The sequence below is a fragment of the Primulina eburnea genome, chromosome 15 (genome assembly GCF_022965805.1).
Source record: "Primulina eburnea isolate SZY01 chromosome 15, ASM2296580v1, whole genome shotgun sequence".
Lineage (NCBI taxonomy): Eukaryota > Viridiplantae > Streptophyta > Magnoliopsida > Lamiales > Gesneriaceae > Primulina > Primulina eburnea.
In genome coordinates this window covers 20,042,345-20,062,754 of record NC_133115.1, presented here as the reverse complement: position 1 = coordinate 20,062,754, position 20,410 = coordinate 20,042,345, and the positions used below count along the sequence as shown (strand labels likewise).

Here is a 20,410-nt window from a genome sequence, read left to right as displayed (position 1 = left end):
GCTGTTCCACAAGAGATTTCTTTTCTTTTCAAATAAATCTTCTGCGAAACTTGTTGTTTTTCCTGTCATGGTATTCAACAGGAATGATCCGTTCACTGAATGATTGTAGAACTTGAACGGAAACTTGACTTTGTCCATCTCAGTAAGACAGACCCATAAACCCCAAGCTCTTCTGGTAGAAATGTCATCTTCAGTGATTGAAGCAACCAGGGGTGTTTCTTCTGTTGGAGGATCCTTGATAAATTTTTGGACATTTGTATCCGGCCTCCTTAGCTTGATGAAATGAAAGGCTTCGTGAGAACCTTTCCCTGCTGGTTCTGGTGCTGCACTAAAGAAGTATAGCTCCAAAACATCTCCTCTGGACAAATAATCATTGTTTGCCCAAGTCTCGTGAACAGCTTCCTGGATCCACTTTGGTAAACCTGAGATTTCCGGAAAGCTGGGTGATGTAGTATAAACTGAGGCAAGAGCCCCAAATTCATACCAAGCTTTAACCTCCTTGGGATATGAATTAGGTTTCATCCATACCCTTGGATATTTTCCTGAAACATCAACCCTATTTGTAGCTGGGTTAATGCCAATACGTGTTTTTAATTTCTCCCAATTCTGCTGATAGACCTGAAATGGAGAAATTACACCTTCATTAGTACCAACCTCAGCTTTGCCTTTGTCAATACGAGGCCTAAGGTTGATCTCTCCCTCTTTAATCCCCGAGGTGAAGGGTTGACTTGAGGACTCAAGATAAGGATCAGGAGTCTCAATTTTTGTTCCAGCCGACTCATCTCGTGATGATCCCGACTTAACACTTGTGCAAGGGGTATTTGAATCCCCCGCTACAGGTATAGAGTCCTGTACTCTCTAAACTCTCCATTTGAGAAACCAGTGGTGTCTCAATGCCCTGGAGGATAGGCCTTTGCGTTACAGACCATAACTGAGTATATGCATGTAAACATCCTGTAATTCGATCAGAGACAATTCTCTTATCAGCTTGTTGTAGCCTTCCCGCAACTTCTGCGTTAACAGCTAACTTGTTGAACTCGGTTTGAAGCATTTCAAGGTGTTCCCTCAAATGCCTCTGCATCTTGATAATAGCATCAATGTCAATGCTGTCCATCTCTTGTTAAAAAATCTGCAAGAATATTTTCATGAGATTTTATTATCATAATATCAAAAATATAATTTTGACATAAAGCTTGCCAACGTAATAATCTAGCCTTCTCCGGTTTAGACTCAATTCTATTCCTTAAAAAAGCTTTAACTTGTGTGTTATCAACTTTCAAAGTGAATTTCTTTGCAAGTAGAAATAATGGCCATTTTTCAAAAGCCCTCTTTACTGCATAAAATTCCTTTTCGTTGATATGCCATCTTATGGCTTCTGCATCTGAGAATAACCCACTACAATATCTGCATGGTTGTTCTCCATCTGGTGTGAGCTTTGTTAATACTGCAGCCCACCAATGATCACTGGCATCGGTATATAATACCAGATCATCCTCGTCTTGAGGAATAGCCATCTTTGGAAGATTTTTGCAAACCTTCTTTAAATGGATAAGTCCTTTTGTGTGTTCGTCTGTCCATATAAATCTAGCATCCTTTTTTAATAATGGACTGAACACCTTCCTGTGTTTTGCTAGGTTTTTAATAAACATCCCAGCAAAATTAACAACCCCTAAAAAACTTTGAAGTTGCTTCTTGTCTTTGAGATTTTCTGGAAAATTCTGCACCTTTTCTACTATGTGCTCTTGCAGAATTATTCCTGACTCATCGATTTCAATTCCGAGGAATTCAATCTTTCTTGTAGCAATGACTGCTTTCTTTTCAGATAAAACCAGTCCTTCTTTCTTGCAAACATTAGAGAAAATCTCCAAATGTTTAACATGTTTATTCATATCTTTGGATGCTATTAAAACATCGTCGATGTAAACAAACATAAACTTGAAATAATCTTTGAAAAGATTATCCATCTTTCTTTGAAATATTTGGGGTGAGTTAGCCAATCCCATTGGTAATACTTCCCAAATATAATGTCCTTGAGGTGTGGAGAAAGCTGTGAATTTCTTGCTTTCTTCCTGCATCCGAATCTGATAGAATCCCGACTTGCAATCAAATTTAGAGAATATCTTGGCATTGCGAATGCAACTAATCAAGTGTTCTCTACTAGGTATAAAATACCCATCAAACTCCAGAATCTTATTAATTTCTTGATAATTAATAACCAATCTGGGTTTTCCTCGTTTAATCTCACCATGATTTCTTACCAGAAAACCTGGACTGCTATATGGTGACATACCTGCTTTGATTAATCCAAGGTCCAAATGTTCCTTGATTATAATCTGCATATCCCTCTGATCAATGATGTTCATTGGGATGGGTTTACAACGGACAAATTCATACTCTTTGCCTTCCTTGATCTTAAGGCAGGCCCTGAGTTGATTTCTGTCCCACCATGCCAAGGGATCTTCGTTATAATTTTCTTTGATCCTCTTCTTGACATCTTCCAGTGATACCTTAGATTCAAACTCTACTTCATTTATATGTAGAGTTATCTTAAGGCATTCTATATCTTCTGGTTGGAGTTCCTTATCTGCTCTTAACTGGAGCATTGTTTCTCCAAACCGTCTTGAATCTTTCATTTTCGGGTTCAGAAGTTTTCCTGAATCACCACGCTTGCTGCGAAACTGGATTGGCAATTTTCTGTAAAATGCCTCCCTAAGTCTCTGGACTATAATTTTGTGAGCACATGGTGTTGTGAACACTAATCTTCTAGTCTCATTTTATTGTGTATAGGACTTGAACATTTGTAGGAAATTATTTCCTAACAATATGTCAGCTCCTGTGTCATGAAAATAAATTGGTGGTGTCTTTACCTTGTACCAAGGTGTTTGTCCAGCACCGCCAATCATTATTTCAGTCATCTTAATTCCTTTATCTAAGATTAAGATTCTTCTGGAAAATCTCTTCCAGCAATCTTGGGTAACTCTTCTTCCAAATTATTTGGAAAAACTCCTCGTTTTGCTGTACATATTCCAGCACCTGAATCAATATAAGCAGCAAAATATTCTGCCTTATATTGTTCATACAATATTCCTACTGGGATGTATATGGAGAATGGACTTGTGGTCATTGTATTTTCCACATTTTATCTTCTGCCATAAACTCCATTCCATACTCTAGACGTTTCCAAGGTTTATGTTCCTCGAGAAACTCTAGTCCAAGAATCAGTCGATCTGATTCTTTCCCTGGAATCCCTTGGATATGGACTTCCAATTCTCCGATATTAATCAGTCCTTGGTAAGTTCCTATCGTAGGTTGTTCCAAATAGTATATGGTATTACAAGGAAATTGATTCCTTTGTTTTGTAATATCAAATACTATTTCTATTTCCTTCCAACCATCTGGGCATCTAAGTTTTCCTATTGTAGAAAAACTTTTTGGCTCCTGTTGGGTTTCTATGACAGGTGTTTTTCCCCACCTGTAACTTGTAATTCTATCTCCTTGAAAAGATAGTCTTCTCGATTCCAATCTAAGACTTTGATTCCTTTGTAGAATCGGTTTGTCTTGGATCTGGATGTCTGTTTCCTGTATTAAAGGAAACTCGACTCTTTCTGGATAAATTGCCTGAGCAACTTTTCCAAATATCTCAGGGATTTCAATAAACTCATTTCTAATAAACAGTTCAGAATGATGTGTATTAGATAGAGCATATGAAATTTGATAGGTAATAGAATACGGCCTATTACCTTCTTTCATCAGCCTTTTTTCTTTGAAGTTCTGATGCAATGTCAAGGCTCGGCTGAAATCTCGATCTGCCAGGTTGTAGGCTATCCTTGGATAGATTACCCCTACAATTTTTCCTGCACAGAGGTTTCCTGAGATTGTTCCCAGTACTGAATCTTGTAGATTCCCCATTCTTTTATCGCAAATAGCAATATCGATAGGTGAATCTATCCCTTCTTTGAAAGTAGCCTTTATCATAATTTGGATTGCTCCGATATGAATCCAGGACATAGTCCTTGCTACTTCTATCTTGAGTTTTTGTAATTCCTCCTTAATTTCTTCGGAAGGAATTAACTGCATCTCCATTCTATTTCCTGTAAGTTCCATTGGGATTGCCATTTCCCTTCTAGAAACTTTATAGATTAGATGATGCTTTCTGTTTCTTAGGTCAAGACTTCCTAAGAACTTTTCTACCTGTCCTGCGGAGAAACCTTGATATCTCTGTAGACTTGGATTTTCTCTCATGATTCTTTGAACCATGTTATGAGATATAGTTGTCTGGCTGAAAAATCCAGACAAATCTTCATGTGTTTCGTGTCGAAACACCTCGTCTTCAGTCAGATTCCGATTCTGTTCCATCAGATTCTTCCTGACTTAAGACTTCCTCTTCTTCATATATACTTTCATCTGAGGCAATGTCCTCAAATCGGTATACTTGAATGAGATCTTGGTAATAAACTGCATCTTCTATATCCGGAGTCGGGTCGAAGCGTTTAATACCTCTTTTTTCATTTTCTGGACAGTTGGTCGAGATATGACCTCTTGCTCCACATGTCCAGCAATTGCAGTCCTTGAAACTTTCATTGGCCCTAGTATGAGCTCTTCTGAAAGTTTTCTTGGTAGGTGTTCTTCCTGTGCTTCGAGATGAACTCGATGCCTGGGATGATATCCTACTTCTCGATGGTCCGCTTCTTTGTCCAGATTTATAAGATCTGGCTTTCTGTCTGGACCATACTGATCTTGGTTTCCAAGAACTTCTTCCACTTCGTGCATAAGGATGAGTCCTAAAACTTTTCTTTTTATGCTTCTGTGGTTTACTTCCAATAATAGTTGGAAGATCATTTTCCTTACAACACAAAGGAGTTCTTTTGTTGATACCCCTTAGGCGTTTGTAATTCTTTTGTAACGCTGCCATATGACACCATTCTGCCAATTTTCCTTTAAGGAAAGAGGCTCTTCTTGCCAATGTATCTGGATTACCAGGTACGTATTCCCTTATGAGCATCTCTCTCCAAGGACTTGGCATTTTTGCGAAGAAAAGCTGCATAGCTATATCTTCTTCGACTCCTGAATTCCATCTATATTTGGTGAATAACATAATGTATTCATCTATCAAACATATATCATGTAATTCAAGACTATACAGAGCCTGAGTATATTTTTTCTTTTTCTCTGTATCTTGACTATTGAAATAGTCTACCCCTATAAAGTGTGCTTTGAATAGGGTAGCCATCTTTCCAGCGATCTCACTAAGAGATTCCCCAACTAGGACTGACTCTTTCATGTCTGATGAAGTCATGTCCCAAGCAATTTTTACTGATCCCATAAGACTCATTTCCAAAAGTTTAATGAATCCTTCTTTGTTGAGATCAAGTGTTCCTGCTGCAATCCTCATAGCAGATGTCCAATCGTCTATGAGATCTTCTCTGTTTTTGAAGTCCAAAACATCAAGGTTAAGCATAACCCCGTAAGGATGTATAGGATCTAAAACAGTTTTCCCATAGGGTGTTTGGTGCAAAGGAATTTGAGTTCTCCTTGCCCTTGTTCCCGCTGGGTGTGATCCTCCACCAGTATGGAAATCAGTCTGAGATTCTCTCATATTTACATTATGAGATCCCATACTTTCCCTTGGTGGTTCCTGAGAAGATGACCAGGTTATTGCAGGTGGTGTTTCACCTACTGCTGTATTCATCTTTAGATCTACTACTTTGAGATTTGCGAAAGATTCCGCAAGTTCTTGTAGATCCTCCAAACCAATCCTTTCTAAAGTTGTCATCAGATGAATTTCTTTTCTGAGACAGACTTGATTAGATTGATCATCTTTTCTTCTTCAGTCAAAGGTTTTGACACCACTCTGGCCTTCCCTTGTTGATGTAACAAAGGTTCAGTGCCAAAAGATGGTGGTAACCATCCTCCTGGAGTTCTTCTACTAGAACTTGGTTGTTGTTCTAGTTTCTGAATTCTTGTTTGAATATCATTTATTAATCCCAGAATTTCTTCTTGGGTTTCAAGGATTTTCTCAACTCGTTGCGGTACAAAATATAGCATATTGCCATAATTTTGGACTGTCTTCTGAATTTCTCTAAGATCTAAAGAGAGCTTAGAAGAGTCTGGAATTATCTCCAGAAACTTATTATTTTGGATCATAAGTTTACCTGAGATTTTACCTGAGGGTGCAGTAGCTTCCCTTCGTAAATTTTCTGTTTATACAGATCCATTGTTCTCTGAAGAATTTCTTCTGAGTAGATTTTGAAGTATGTTTCTCCGGTTTTTTAGACCTTGTAAATGCATACCTTTTGTGCTGAGTTCAGTGAAGCATGTACTTCGCTGTAATTCTTGTTCTAATTGAATTATTTCTAGCGAAATAAGTTCAATTTCGAACTGGATGGTAGTTCCTGGCATTTTTAACAGATCAATGAAGATCTGGTTTTTTCGGCCTGTAAGGGTCTACCTTTTGTGTATGCATAGTTTTGCAAACACTGCTGTCTTTTATCAGGAGATAAATTTCCTTTGTTCTCCTGTTTCTGATATCTAACAATAGTTAGATAAACTTGTGTATATTCCAAAATATTGGAATAGTTCTTGTAAATTATTTTTCTCGAACTAAAGTTCGGATTCATAATTTTCGAAATTCTCCTTCTCATACATTTAGTTGCTAGTAATAATAAAATTTTTGTGTTTGAAATAAATTAACCATGCTCTGATACCATTTTCAGGAGCGCGGGGATCAATTAAAATCAATTAAACTTAAATATAGACTAAGGGTATTTTTGGTATTTTTAAAGAAAATTTCTCTCTCCATGTACTAAAACCAAAACTCTTTTTCAAACTGTACTGATACCTAATTAACCCTTTCTTTAACCACAATCTCCATGGGAACTTGCAGCCTCCACAAGTGACGAGGAAAAAAGTAATGAACCACAAATAATGATATTGAAGTCAAAATCAACAAGTTATACATATAATTTTGATTTGACGTCCTCCAAGCATCCACTACTAACGTCATGTTAATATATTAGACGTGATAAAATATATCAAAATTATTTATTCTTTGAAGGTCATCCAATATTAAACAAAATTAGTAAGATATTCAAAACATCAAAATTATATATATATATATATATATATATATATATATATATATATATATTAGTTTTGATATCTTGCACACCTACCGTGCACACCTTTGTGAGCATCGATGAGGTGTCACTCACTCATTGGATGTGATGAAATATAGAAAAATTGCGCATCCAATGGGTGAGTGACACCTCATCGGTATTCACAAAGGTGTGCACGGTAGGTGTGCAGGATATCAAAATTATATATATATATATATATATATATATATATATATATATATATATATATATATATATATACAAAAAGTATGATATTTAATTCATTTGCAAACAATGAGCTTTTATATATATATATATATCATACTTTTTGTACTGAACATGGTATATATGTATATACAAATGATGCTTTCCTCTCAAGATTCTTAAAACAAAAGTAGGCATAAGATCACACAACAGAAGAGGAACAAGCATACTCTACTAAGGGATAAATCGGCTTGCATCACGTGCCTTCTTAACCTAGGACTACTGCTATCTGCTAAATGATAAGAGTTTGGATAAGGGTACAAAGTCGTCTCCGAATTCCCAGACATCCGAGCATAAAGCATTTCCCCAAGCATCCCGATCATCGGATCAACCAATTGCGTCTCGCCAAACATACGTGAAGACACTCGGTGCACAAATTCTGATGGCTGCTGTGTATATCTTGGATTTCCAACGGGATATGAGCGACTAGTTTCTGTACACATGGTAGGTCTTCGTGGGATATTAAGAATATTGACCGAGTTTTGAGAGTAGTCCGAGGTTTGCCCTCGACCATAGAGGGGGATTAAGGTCTTCTGCGACACCTCTGTCTTGCAAACGGGACACTGTGATTGTTTGCGATCACCATTTTCATCACGAGAATTAATCCATCTGTAAAGACAAGGCCAACAGTAGAGATGCCCGCAAAATGTGACCACAGGATCTTGCACGAGGTCGAGGCAGATGTTGCAGTCGAAGTCCCTGGATGTGTTGGTTCCGGACAAGGATGGGCACTTCTCCGGGGGAATAATATCTTCATCCATATCACTTTGAGCTGCAGTTTCTTGAATATACTGTTCCGCAGCTCTACGGAGCTCGGGTGTGTTCAACAAATCTGTCATAGAAGATGAATGTTGAAACCCGACATCAGTTTGAAAATAAACAAAAAGCAACATTAAAGATTAACAAAAATATAACTGAACCAAAAAATGAGAGTTCAAAGTATCTAAATGGTGACAGAAAGTAAATGCAAATTTAACCCATAAAATATGCCCCTTGCAGTTGTGCCTGAAGCCCCTGGGGTGCAGGTGGGGATCAAGCAAGCCAAAGCCTGAGCAAACAACTAGCTCAAGCACCATTTCAAGTCGAGCTCGAGTACTCTTTTTCCTAGATCAAGCTCAAGTAATGTGGTGCGCAAGCTTGACTCATCAGTATGTTGTTTCTCAAATCAGGTGACAGATTCATTATGATTTTACACGTTAAAAATACACGTTAAAAACCCAAATGGCCCTTTTCCGCTCAGGAAGACGGTCAAAGGAAATAGCCCACGTCCTTATCAATCGATTACGATGAGTCACACATGTTATCTAAAAGAGGAGAAAAATCATCCAGGTTAGGCCCAAAGGTCTTATTTAGATACGATTAGGTGTTCAACTACTAAAGACATCTGCAACATTAGCCCAAAGTGCACGAATTCCTGACAAGGATGTGCAAAACTTAAATTGCCGGGTCCGCTGCCCGGCCACGCGGTCTGCACCCGATGATAGCCAAACCACGAGCTTAGAAACTTTTGAGATACGAGGGGACCAAAAATTAAAAGATCCAACTAGCAAAATAAACAGAGTTCTCAGCTACTCACCCTCAGAGGAAAATTCTCGTCAATTCAATAATGCAAACAGTTGAGAGGTTTGCTGATCTTTAATGCCAAGATAAAAGAACCACTTAAAATGTACATTTAATTATAAAGGAGCTCCCAACTAATCCTACCTACAACCTTGATATTAGATGAGCAATGCAAAATGTACTTCACAAAGAAGTGTCATTGAAACCACAATTAAATGACAGGTCTCAACTAGAGGAGAATAGAGATGATGATCTCTCGTGTAAGAGGTGACACATATCAGCCATCCCAATTCTCTCAGAAGGGACAATTTTTTTAAGAAAAAAGGATCCATTTTAAGGCACCATTTAATCATCACTGACTTCAAAGCCGAGCTTTGTTAACAAAAGGCCAAACCTACGCCTAGAAACAGCAGAAAAGACGCACCACCTGACAACCCTTCAGGAAAGTTTTCTCACAAAACTACAAAACACCCAACAAACATTTAGAATATGGATTAACATCCTGCAAGGACAGTGCAACAAATCTCGCCGCAGATTGTAGAAAAACAAGTTAGTACACAGAAAAATTATGTTTTTTACATTAAACAAATGTTTTTTTCCTTTAAAATAAATAGATTGAACAGGGTTTGCACCAAGAATTATGTATTACCAAAAACACACCCATCTCATATATAACACGTCAAACCCAACACAAAAAAGGAAAGGAAAAAAAAATCGAATCCTATTTCTTCCAATCATTAAGAACCATAAACGGTGCTTCGAAAAATTCAACTCATCTACGGGAACGGACTCTGCACTTGATGGTAAAAACGGTCAAGAAAAATCCTTCTCAGAAAAGCTAAATCTCTTTCTCGAACCAAAAAGGACCCAAAACAATCCCAATCCTCCTGCAGAGAAGTATCACTAAATGAACACACAGACACAGAAGGAATGCAAAAGAAGAGATACGTACGAAACAAAGAAAAGAGACGTCTATACTGTAATCCGATGTCCCTTATATAGATAGATACACTGAAAAAGCGATACAACTTGAGGAAAAATACTGCAAAGAAGAAGCGTATTTCATGTGATGAGAGATCTCAAACAACTTTCTGGAGAGAGGATGGGCTTAAAGCAGGAGATTTCGTGGAGTTATGGCTGAGATGTGGATACTGATTTCACCTTTGCTCTCTCCCTATATATAGACGCACGCGAAGAAGTTGTATGCAGAAGCGGACCTATGGTTACAGGATCGCGTTCATATATACGTGCGCGTGGGAGTAACGTATCTGCAAATGGGTGTAATAATTATGGATAAACACAAAATTGCACTCCACGAGAAGGCCCATATCGGTTCCAAATATGTGAATTCCACCACTTGCCCCAATTTAATATTGTATATTTGAATTATATGTTAATGTTGTATATATGTATTTAAAAAATGGAATTATATTTTATTAATAAATTATATCATTTTTTATTACCTTTAAAAAAGGTGATAATATTATTTATTAAATTTAAATATTATGAACTAGACTACTGAAGTCAAATAAAATTACGTAATAATTGAATATAAAATATTATTGTATGAGTGGTGTTCCGTGAGACGACGTCACAAATTTATTTATAGCAGGTCTTTTTGTGAAAATGATCTTACGAATTTTTATCTGTGAGACGGTTCAATCATATCGATATTCACTATAAAAAGTAATACTTTTAACATAAAAAGTAATATTTTTTCATGAATGACTCAAATAAGAGATTTGTATCACAAAATACGACCCGTGAAACCGTCTCACACAATTTTTTGTCATTTATTTATGTTAAACAGGTTGTCCCAATCCATATTCATAGTAGAATAAAAAGTAATATTTTTTTATATAATGAACCATGTCAAACATCTTTCTAACAAAATTAACATAAAAGGTGATCACATAAATTTTTTTAATTCTGTAATAGTTGTTTCAAATTAAATGGAAAAATATGTGTGGTAATCTTATATGGAATAAATGATGTAAAAAAGAGTTTTGTACTTCAAATTTTTTTATACAAAAATAAATTACATTTTAGGTGTGCAAAAGAATCACTTTAGGTTTATTTTTTTATAAAAAATTTTCTTTGTGTTTGGGCTAAAATAATTATGAGCCCAGTTAAATTATAAAGCTCAATTAACTTATATAAGTCCATAACACACTAATTCTTAATCGATTCAAAAACTGGTCCATGAGCGCGGAAAAAGAAGAAGAACGTGGGAGGATAGGTAGAAATCGTGACATGAGTGGGAAAGATCATGGGCTCATGGGGGAGTGGAGAGAAACGGCACAGTACTGGGAAGAAAAGGACATCGGCTACAGAGAAAGAAGACACAGAACTCAACGCGCAAAAAATCTGCAAAATACTCTCTGCTAAATTTACAATCTTCAAGCAATAGTTTTTCAAGTTTTCCAATATATTTCTAGCATTTTACGTCTTCTCATTTTATATTTCAGCAAGAAGTTATTATATTTTTCAACTTTTGATGAATTCCTACAGTTTTGTAAATTAATCTAGAACCCGTAACCAGACTACGTATAAGCCATGCATAATTTATAGTCTTTAAATTAAAATGATTTTTTTTTTGCATGAGTATTTAAATTATTTTCTTTAAATTTATTTATTTTACGTAGTAGTTTAATTGTTACATTTTCAGTTAAATAAGTGAGGCCGGACTGGAGATGGAGTATTGAGATAAGTTAATAAAGACTTATTTAAGTAGTGGTAATTTGGCATGTTAGTAAATATAATTTAAAAAGTTGGCATGCATGCAAGTTATTAAACTTTTTTGGTATTTTATTAAATTCTTTTAAAGCATAAAATGCATGTTTATTTCATTAATTTATGTTTAATTATTTTTATGCATTTTAGTCATAATTCATGCATGATAGGATTTGTTTCATGAAATTTTAAAAGCTCGTGCATTAAGATTTTTAAGTTGCATTCGATCGAGTAACTAAGACCGGAGAATTTTCAGAAAATTATTTTATTACACGATTTATTTTTTTATTAATTTAAAGCATTTTTAAATATATATTTTTCGAAAATGGGGGCTTTGGGTATTTTTACCCGTATCATTTTAATTTTTAGCGGTACGATAATTTTATCTAATCGGAGGACTTTTGGAGGGTTCAGCTAATATTTTCAAAATTTTTTCCACACGAAATATTTTTTCGGGAGTGTGTTTGGATTTAATGGGCCTACTTTTGAGCTTTTTGGGCTGAAAATATTTTAAGCTTTTAATTTAAACCAAATTAAGGCCCATTAACGTTGTGTTTATTATATAATTGAGCACCTAAACCATTTTAACCTAAACTTACTCACTTTCTTAGCCGACACCTCCCCTATCAGCTATCTACCTCGTGAATTGCAGCAGCAAAACTCGGTGCCTCCATTTCTTTCATTTGGCCGTGTGTCATATTGCTTTGTTCATTCACAAACAAATCATCACGCACGCTTTATATCATTTTTTCTGCATCATACACGTTTTATATATTGAGGTTTGTGTTCATGCATGAAAAGTTTCGATCCAAGCTTGTCTATGGAAGATCTTTGATTTTCTTGTGTTTATTGCATTCTTTTTTGTCTCAAGTCTCACGTTTTCTTGAATTGTGCAAGGAGGCTGCCGTTTTGTTGATGCTAAGGGACCGTTCAGAGCAGGTTAGTGGAGTCATGAGGCTGGTGTAAGGTTCGGTTAAATCAATAATCGCAGATTATCAAATAAAAATCACGGGCATTACATTTCTCCCAACCTAAGATACGATTTCGTCCCCGAAATCACAAGTCATCAAATCATATCAATAAGAAGTTATAACAGGTTAAATAGAAAACTCACATCAATGAAATAACTCTGGGAATCGTTGTCTCATATTAGACTCAGTTTCCCAGGTAGCTTCTTCAATACCATGACGACTCCATTGAATTTTAACAAGCGGAATTGTCTTTTTTTTTCTGAGTTGTTTTTCTTTCTGATCGAGAATCTGAATCGGCTTCTCGAAATAGCTCAATGTCTCGTCAAGCTCGCTTCGTCTGATTGGATGACATGTGAAGCATCAGCCAGGTATTTCCGCAATAAGGATACATGAAAGACATCATGTATTCCAGATATAAAAGGCGGTAAGGCAAGTCGATAGGCACGATCTCCTATATTCTCGAGGATCTCATAAGGCCCAATATAACGTGGAGAAAACTTCCCTTTCTTGCCAAATCTGACAATTCCTCTGAAAGGTGAAATCTTCAAGAATACTCGGTCTCCAGCCACAAATACCAATGGTCTACGTCGAACATTCGCATATTTAGCCTGTCTGTCTTGAGCTGCCTTCATTCTCTTCTGAATCAGCTTCACTTTTTTGGTCATATCTCTGATCATATCAGGTCCAATCTCAGGTACCTCAGAGATATCATCCCAATACAGAGGGGATCTGCACTTCTTACCGTACAACGCCTCAAAAAGAGCCATCTCAATACTCGTCTGATAGCTGTTGTTGTACAAAAACTCACAAAGTGGCTATGCATCTTGCTAGTTAGAGCTAAAATCAAGCACTACAGCTCTCAGCATATCTTCCAGTGTCTGGATAGTCCGCTCTGATTGTCCATCGGTCTGTGGATGATATGCGGTACTCAAATGTAATTTCGTACCTAGAGCCTGCTGCACACTCTGCCAGAAGTGCGAAGTAAACCGAGGATCACGGTCTGATACAATCGACTTCGGCACTCCATGCAATCTGACCACTTCTCTGACATAAATATCGGCCATCTGGTCATGTCTGTACGTCATCTTGTATGGAATAAAACATGCGGATTTGGTCAATCTGTCAATCAAAACCCAAATCGCATCACAACCTCTGGAGGAACGCGGCAACTGCGTCACAAAATCAATGGAAATGTGATCCCATTTCCATTCAGGAATGGATAAACTGTGCAGTAGACCTCCTGGTTTCTTCCTCTCGGCTTTCACCTGTTGGCAATTCAGACATTTGGATACAAATGTAGCAATATCAGCTTTCATCTGTTTCCACCAGTATTGTGTATTCAAATCATTGTACATCTTCCTGCAACCAGGATGAATGCTAAAATGACTGTTGTTCGCTTCTGTCAGTATCTGCTGTCTGAAATCTGAAACATTCGGCACGACAATACGGTTATTCACATAAAAAACACTGTCATGAACCTGATATTCCGATTGATGTCCAGCTCTGACCATAGCAGTCGAATTCTGTACATTTTGATCAACTTTCTGTGCTTCTTTGATTCTCAATATCAGTTCTGGTTCGACCCGAATAGCACATAATCTCAGAGGCTGACAATCTGTTTCAAAGACTAATCCAGACAAACAGCAATCTTCTGTCAAATTCGAAACACCAATCGTCGATAAGGATAAAGAACATACCTTTCGACTCAGTGCATCAGCTGCTGCATTGGATTTTCCAGGATAGTATTTGATTTTAAAATCAAAATCCTTCAATAAATCAAGCGATCTTCGCTGCCTCATATTCAACTCGGACCGCGAAAACAGATACTTCAGGCTATTGTGATCAGAATAATTTTCAAACTTCTCACCATAAAGGTAGTGTCGCCATATCTTCAAAGCAAATACAATGACAGCCAATTCAAGATCATGAATTGGGTAACGAGTCTCATGTGGCTTCAGCTGTCTCGAGGCATAAGCAATAACATGTCCTCACTGCATCAGAACACAACCCAATCCTCGGTGAGATGCATAATAATAAACCACAAAATCACCAGTACCTGATGGAATAGTCAGTATCGGTGCACTAGTCAGTCTTTTCTTCAATTCAAGAAAGCTGGACATTCTTCAGACCAAACAAATGGAGCATTCTTCTGAGTCAGTTGAGTAATCGGCTTGGAAATGCTGGAAAAATCTTTAATAAATCGACGGTAATATCCTGCCAAACCCATAAAACTACGAATCTCGAGTACTGATGTCGGTCTTGGCCAACTGATCACGACCTCAACTTTACTGGGATCAACAGAAATACCGTCTCCGGATATAATGTGACCCAAGAATACAACATGTCTCAACCAAAACTCGCATTTCAACAGTTTAGCATATAATTTCTCAGCCCTCAGAATTTTCAATACAGTTCTCAAATGCTCAGCATGTTCAATCATATTCTTCGAGTAAATCAAAATATCGTAAATGAAAATAATCACAAAATCGTCGAGATATTTCTAAAATATGCGGTTCATCAACCCCATAAATACAGCTGGAGCATTAGTCAAACCGAAGGCATGACAATAAACTCATAATGTCCATACCTGGTTCTAAATGCTGTCTTCGAGATATCAGAATCTCTGACTCTCAGCTGATGATATCCAGATCTCAGATCGATGTTGGAATATACTGAAGAACCCTCCAACTGATCAAACAAATCATCAAATCTAGGCAAGGGATATTTATTCTTTACCGTTGCTTTGTTCAGTTGCCGATAGTCAATGCAAAGTCTCATTGAACCGTCTTTCTTTGTCACAAACAGTACTGGTGCACCCCAAGGAGAAACACTCGGTCTGATGTATCCCTTGGCCAGTAAATTTTCCAACTGATCCTTCAACTCTTTCAGTTTAATTGGTGTCATTCTGTACGGAGCTCTAGAAATCGGAACTGTACCTGGTACCAATTCAATGCTGAAGTCTTTCTCTCGAATAGAAGGCAGTCCCGGAATCTCATCTGGGAAGATGTCAGCAAACTCACACACCACCGGCAAATCCGCCAATGATGGAATCGATTTCAATACGTCGACTGAATATACAAGGAACCTCTCTGCTCCTTTCAGAAATAATCGAGTCATAGATAACACAGATATCAAAGCAATTCTAGCTCTAGAACCCTTACCGTAAAATTTCGATTCATCAGCCATCTCAGGTCTGAATCTCACAATCTTATGGAAACAATCAACGGTAGCTCTGTACTTGGTCAACATATCCATACCGATAATACAGTCAAAATCAGACAACCCAAGCACAATATAGTCTAACTCAATCTCATGCCCATCATACTGTAGCATACAAAGTTTCATAGACTTCACTGATATCAAACATGTCCCCAAAGAAGAAGATACAGACACTACAACAGATAATGACTCAATAGACAATGAATGCATCAATGCAAATCGCTCAGATATGAATGTATGCGATGCACCAGTATCTATCAATACATATGCAGGATAGCTAGAAATAAAACAGTTACCTGCAACAACATCATCTTGTGCGTCCTGAGCCTGTTCTTCAATCAAGGCGAAACACTCTGGCCTGCTGTCTAGGAGGCTGGCTAACTGTCTGGCTTCCTCCTGGCCTCAGCTGTGACTTGGCTAGTGCTTGCTGGAAAGAGTGAAATGCAGATGGTGGTCGTCTACCAGTATGAGCTACTGATCCAGATGATTCGGCACCCTGTGATCTTTGAGAATCTCTCTGGAGACAAACTCTAGCAAAATGTCCCTGCTGTCTACAAATACTGCAACTGCCAAACACTCCTCGGCACTGCTCTGTGGCATATCTTCCTCCACAACTGCTGCAATAGGCTCCTGTATAATTCTAGCCCTGACCGATCTGTCTCGAGCCACTAGAACTGGATGAACTGCTTCCAGATCTCTTAAACTGCTTCCCTCTGGCTTTCAGGAAATTTTTCTTTCCACAACTGCTGCTGCTACTCTCAAACCAGGGAGGTGGTTGCTGTGGTCTTGGTGTTGGAGGCACAAATGAAGCTTCTTTCTGTCTCATTAGACCGGCTTCAGCTCCCTTGGCTCTGTTCAAGGCATCAGTAAAATTGTTTGGTCGTCCCGTATTCATCAATGTAAATATTTCAGGATTCAGGCCATTAATGAACTGATCAGCAACAGCTTCGTCGTTCTCAGCAACATGTGGAGCAAATCTCAACAAGGTAGAGAACTTGGCCACATACTCCTCAATGTTCAACTGACCTGTCTCAAGTTTGCAAACTCTGCTCCCTTGTCCTTTCTATACGACACTGGAAATAATCTCTGATAAAATTCGGTTCTAAATACTTTCCAAGTAATTACTGTACCTCGATGCTCCAACGCCTTCTTTGTGGTGAGCCACCAATTCTTCGCGACGTCATGCAATTGGTGCCCGATCAATTTCATTCTCCGCTCATCAATGTAATCCAATTACTCAAACTACATCTCAATGTCATCTAGCCAACTCTCACAATCCACCGAAGTCTTAGTACCCTTCAGAGTCGGTGTATGGAACGACTGAAATCTCTTTATCAATGTTTATATCGGTGTTGTTGTCACATCCATTGGAGGATTCGAAGTGCTAACCTGTTCTGGTATTCTTCGAGGAGGCATATCCGATTACCAAAAAGGTTAGCAACCATATACAACAAATCTGTTTCAGTCCTCCTCCGATCATCTTACTGCTGATCAAGAATCGGTTCTGATTCATTCTCAATAACACATGTTTCCATATCAAATCAGATAAACAGCAAAACATGCATTATAAAGCAGTAGAACATGCTAGCAATCAAAAGCAAGGAAAGAAAACTCATTCTAGCCCGCTCACTAGCTCCTATCACAGTCCCGTCAGACCTATTGCTCTGATACCACCTGTTGTGGGGACCCAGACGCTAATTCATTTCTTAATCGTCTTTGGGAATAATTTAATCAATTATAATAAACAGGGTCTAGAATTTTTTTTAAAATACAATTGTCAAGTGCGGAACGTAATGGAATTCATTTTGATATACATATCAAAAGTAAAGTACAAGTCTTGTACCATGTACAATCATTTACCACTAAGGTTCAACAACTACATATCAAGTTCTCAAACTCTATTTATAAACAAAGTCAGTGGTCTCCACTCTAAACACGATATCTCTTCATCTCCTCGACCCTGATCCTGTCCCATCTGTTTCTATGCACACATACAAACACGACAACAGTCGGATAACTCCGGTGAGAATACATCCCAGTATAAATCAACGAAACATGTAATCATATAATCAATATAAAACATGAAACACATATCAGTAACATGTATCAAAATCTGAAAACATAATCAATATAACACCGTAAATGAACACGTGATTCCACATTTCATACTAGACTCATTCCTAGTCTAGGGATCCCAATTTTCAGACGTTGGCATACTATATCGAATCTCAGTAATAGAAGTAAATCCACTTCTAATCAAACATCAATATAAACCAAACATCCAGTGTCTTGACCTATCCGTCAAAGACTTTGGCACCTCTGTCGATCACTATTCTGTGACAATGTGCAATGGGCCAGTGACGATTCCATCACCATCTGGCCCTTCTGTCACAAGACCAATCGTCTAATACATGCTTTCTATAAATCAATAGAACCAGCATATCAATCCAATTCAATGCACACAATACAATAAGTATGTGGTTTAGGGAAACTCAAGTATTTCACACTCGAGTCATTCTCCCGGTTCGACATTGACTTATACCTTTCTTTAGTTGAAGTTCTGACAACGTTCAAGTCTGGAATTTGAAGTCTGTCAATACTCAATTTGGCAATGACAATATCAAGAAGTACAATATCAATACCCCACTCAATCAAAATAATCAGAACTCAATCAAATTCTGTTCCAACGGCATAACGGCACAGTCTCAATATACCCAGCAATACAATATCAATCAGATATTAATCCCAACATCTCATAATTAATAACAGTACAAATGTGATATCGAATCTCAATCAAATCCATTCTGAAAATCATAACAATTTCATACGATAACTGTTCTTCAATTCGGTTTCAATTATACGATGTTTAACATATCAGAAACACCATATATGAATCCTATTCAATTCCTTCAATAGCATAAATTCAAGTCATATCAAAACGTAATAAAAATTACGTCCAGTTGAAGCCTGTGTCGATAAGAGCACCGTAATGAAGTCAGATTAAAAATCTAACGGGTGGATTTTTCCCAAATCAAGTTTTAAAATATGAAGAAGCTTTGGGGAATTTCGTTCACTTCCTTGCCTTTTCTCTGCCGATGAATGAAGGAAATTACAATTTTATATACCCCATGCATGGCTACAAAACGTGGCATGATTTTCTAAGCAGCACGTCTCGTGCATATGCGCGACCCTTCTCGGCGCATATGCGCGAGACCTACTGGTCTCCACAATAAACTTCTCGGCAGCTCGCGCATATGCGCGCCCTCCTTCCGCGCATATGCACGAGGTTCTCTGGAACTGTAATCGGCTTCCCATATGATTTGCGCACACTCACATCGCGCATATGCGTGAGGTCTTCCGCCCATTTCGTGCATGTGCGCGCATCATGTCGCGCATGTGCGTGAATTGTACTGTCCTCGCACATATTTTATGTATTTTTTCGTCTTTCCCGGTCCGATCCTTTCCGTCCATAATAACAGCAAATTATTAATCCATAATCGCAGATTATCAAATAAAAATCCTGGGCATTACAAATAGATTTTGAAAGTGGTCTTGGAACTAAAGTCCAGACATTGTTATGGATAAACTGATTCAAATCCCCTCTTGCATGGAATTTATCCAATTTGGATCAGTTAGAGCCTCATCAGTTTCTTTGGCTCAAATTGAGAAACAAATGCTGAGTGTACAAATAATCTGAATATTTGATTTCTAGTTCTTACAAGATCAGATGGATTACCTATCACCAAATCTTGTGTTTGTGATTTATTCCATCTGTAGTTGGAACTAGTTGGATCAAATTCAGCAACTGTTTCAGTTTGTAACTGAACATTTCTTTCCGTTTCAGTTGCAGCAGTTTCAGTAATATTTTAATATCATCGTGTTGTTCCACCAAGTGATTGTTAGGAACAAATTCATGTTCAACTATTTGATCCAGTACTTCAGGTTCTGGAGCTTGAAGGATGTTTCGATTTATGTGAACTTCTTCTTCACTATCATCCTCCAAGCTGATTTTTGTTAAGCGCTTAGTTAGCTCAACTGGATCAAATTGCTTCTTAGTTAGTGCAGATTCATCAAATACAACATGAATTGACTCTTCTACATTTAGAGTACGCTTATTAAACACTCTGTAAGCCTTGCTAACTTAAGAATAACCAAGAAATATTCCTTCAAAAGATTTAGCATCCAATTTTTTCAGACAATTTTTTCAATTATTGTGAATAAAACATTTGTAGCTAAATATTCTAAAATAGGACACCAATTTTTTTTATCCAATGTCAGATCTCATACAATGTTTTCAAATTATTTTTATTAATTATTAATCTGTTCTGAGTATAAAATGCATTGTTTACTGCTTCTGCCCAAAATCTTTGAGATATACCGGAATTAGCAAGCATTGTTCTAACTGCTTCTTTAAGAATTCGATTCCTTATTTCAGCTACACCGTTTTGCTGAGGTGTTATAACTGCTGAGAACTCATACTTAATTCTAGTATTTTCTAAAAATTGAGAGAGATTTTGATTGACAATTTTAGTCCCTCGATCAGAACTT

The 20,410-nt window shown here is 37.4% G+C and overlaps 1 protein-coding gene and 1 long non-coding RNA gene across 3 annotated transcripts; one reads left to right on the top strand and one right to left on the bottom strand.

Annotated features, from left to right (window-relative positions):
* Positions 1-7,468: 7,468 nt before the first annotated feature.
* Positions 7,469-10,094, bottom strand: LOC140814158 (E3 ubiquitin-protein ligase RMA1H1-like). 2 transcript variants are annotated; one of them, XM_073173042.1, is made up of 2 exons: positions 9,892-10,094; positions 7,469-8,211 (listed from the first exon to the last, which is right to left on the bottom strand). In XM_073173042.1, the coding sequence occupies exon 2, from the start codon at positions 8,138-8,140 to the stop codon at positions 7,499-7,501; it is 642 nt and encodes a 213-aa protein (XP_073029143.1). In that variant the 5' UTR covers positions 8,141-8,211; positions 9,892-10,094; the 3' UTR covers positions 7,469-7,498. The 2 variants fall into 2 exon arrangements, with proteins under 2 accessions (XP_073029143.1, XP_073029142.1); XM_073173041.1 differs by lacking the exon at positions 9,892-10,094 and adding an exon at positions 8,357-8,882.
* Positions 8,676-9,155, top strand: LOC140814160 (uncharacterized). The gene is made up of 2 exons (XR_012114076.1): positions 8,676-8,804; positions 8,876-9,155. It is a non-coding gene; the product is annotated as an uncharacterized lncRNA (long non-coding RNA).
* Positions 10,095-20,410: the final 10,316 nt, after the last annotated feature.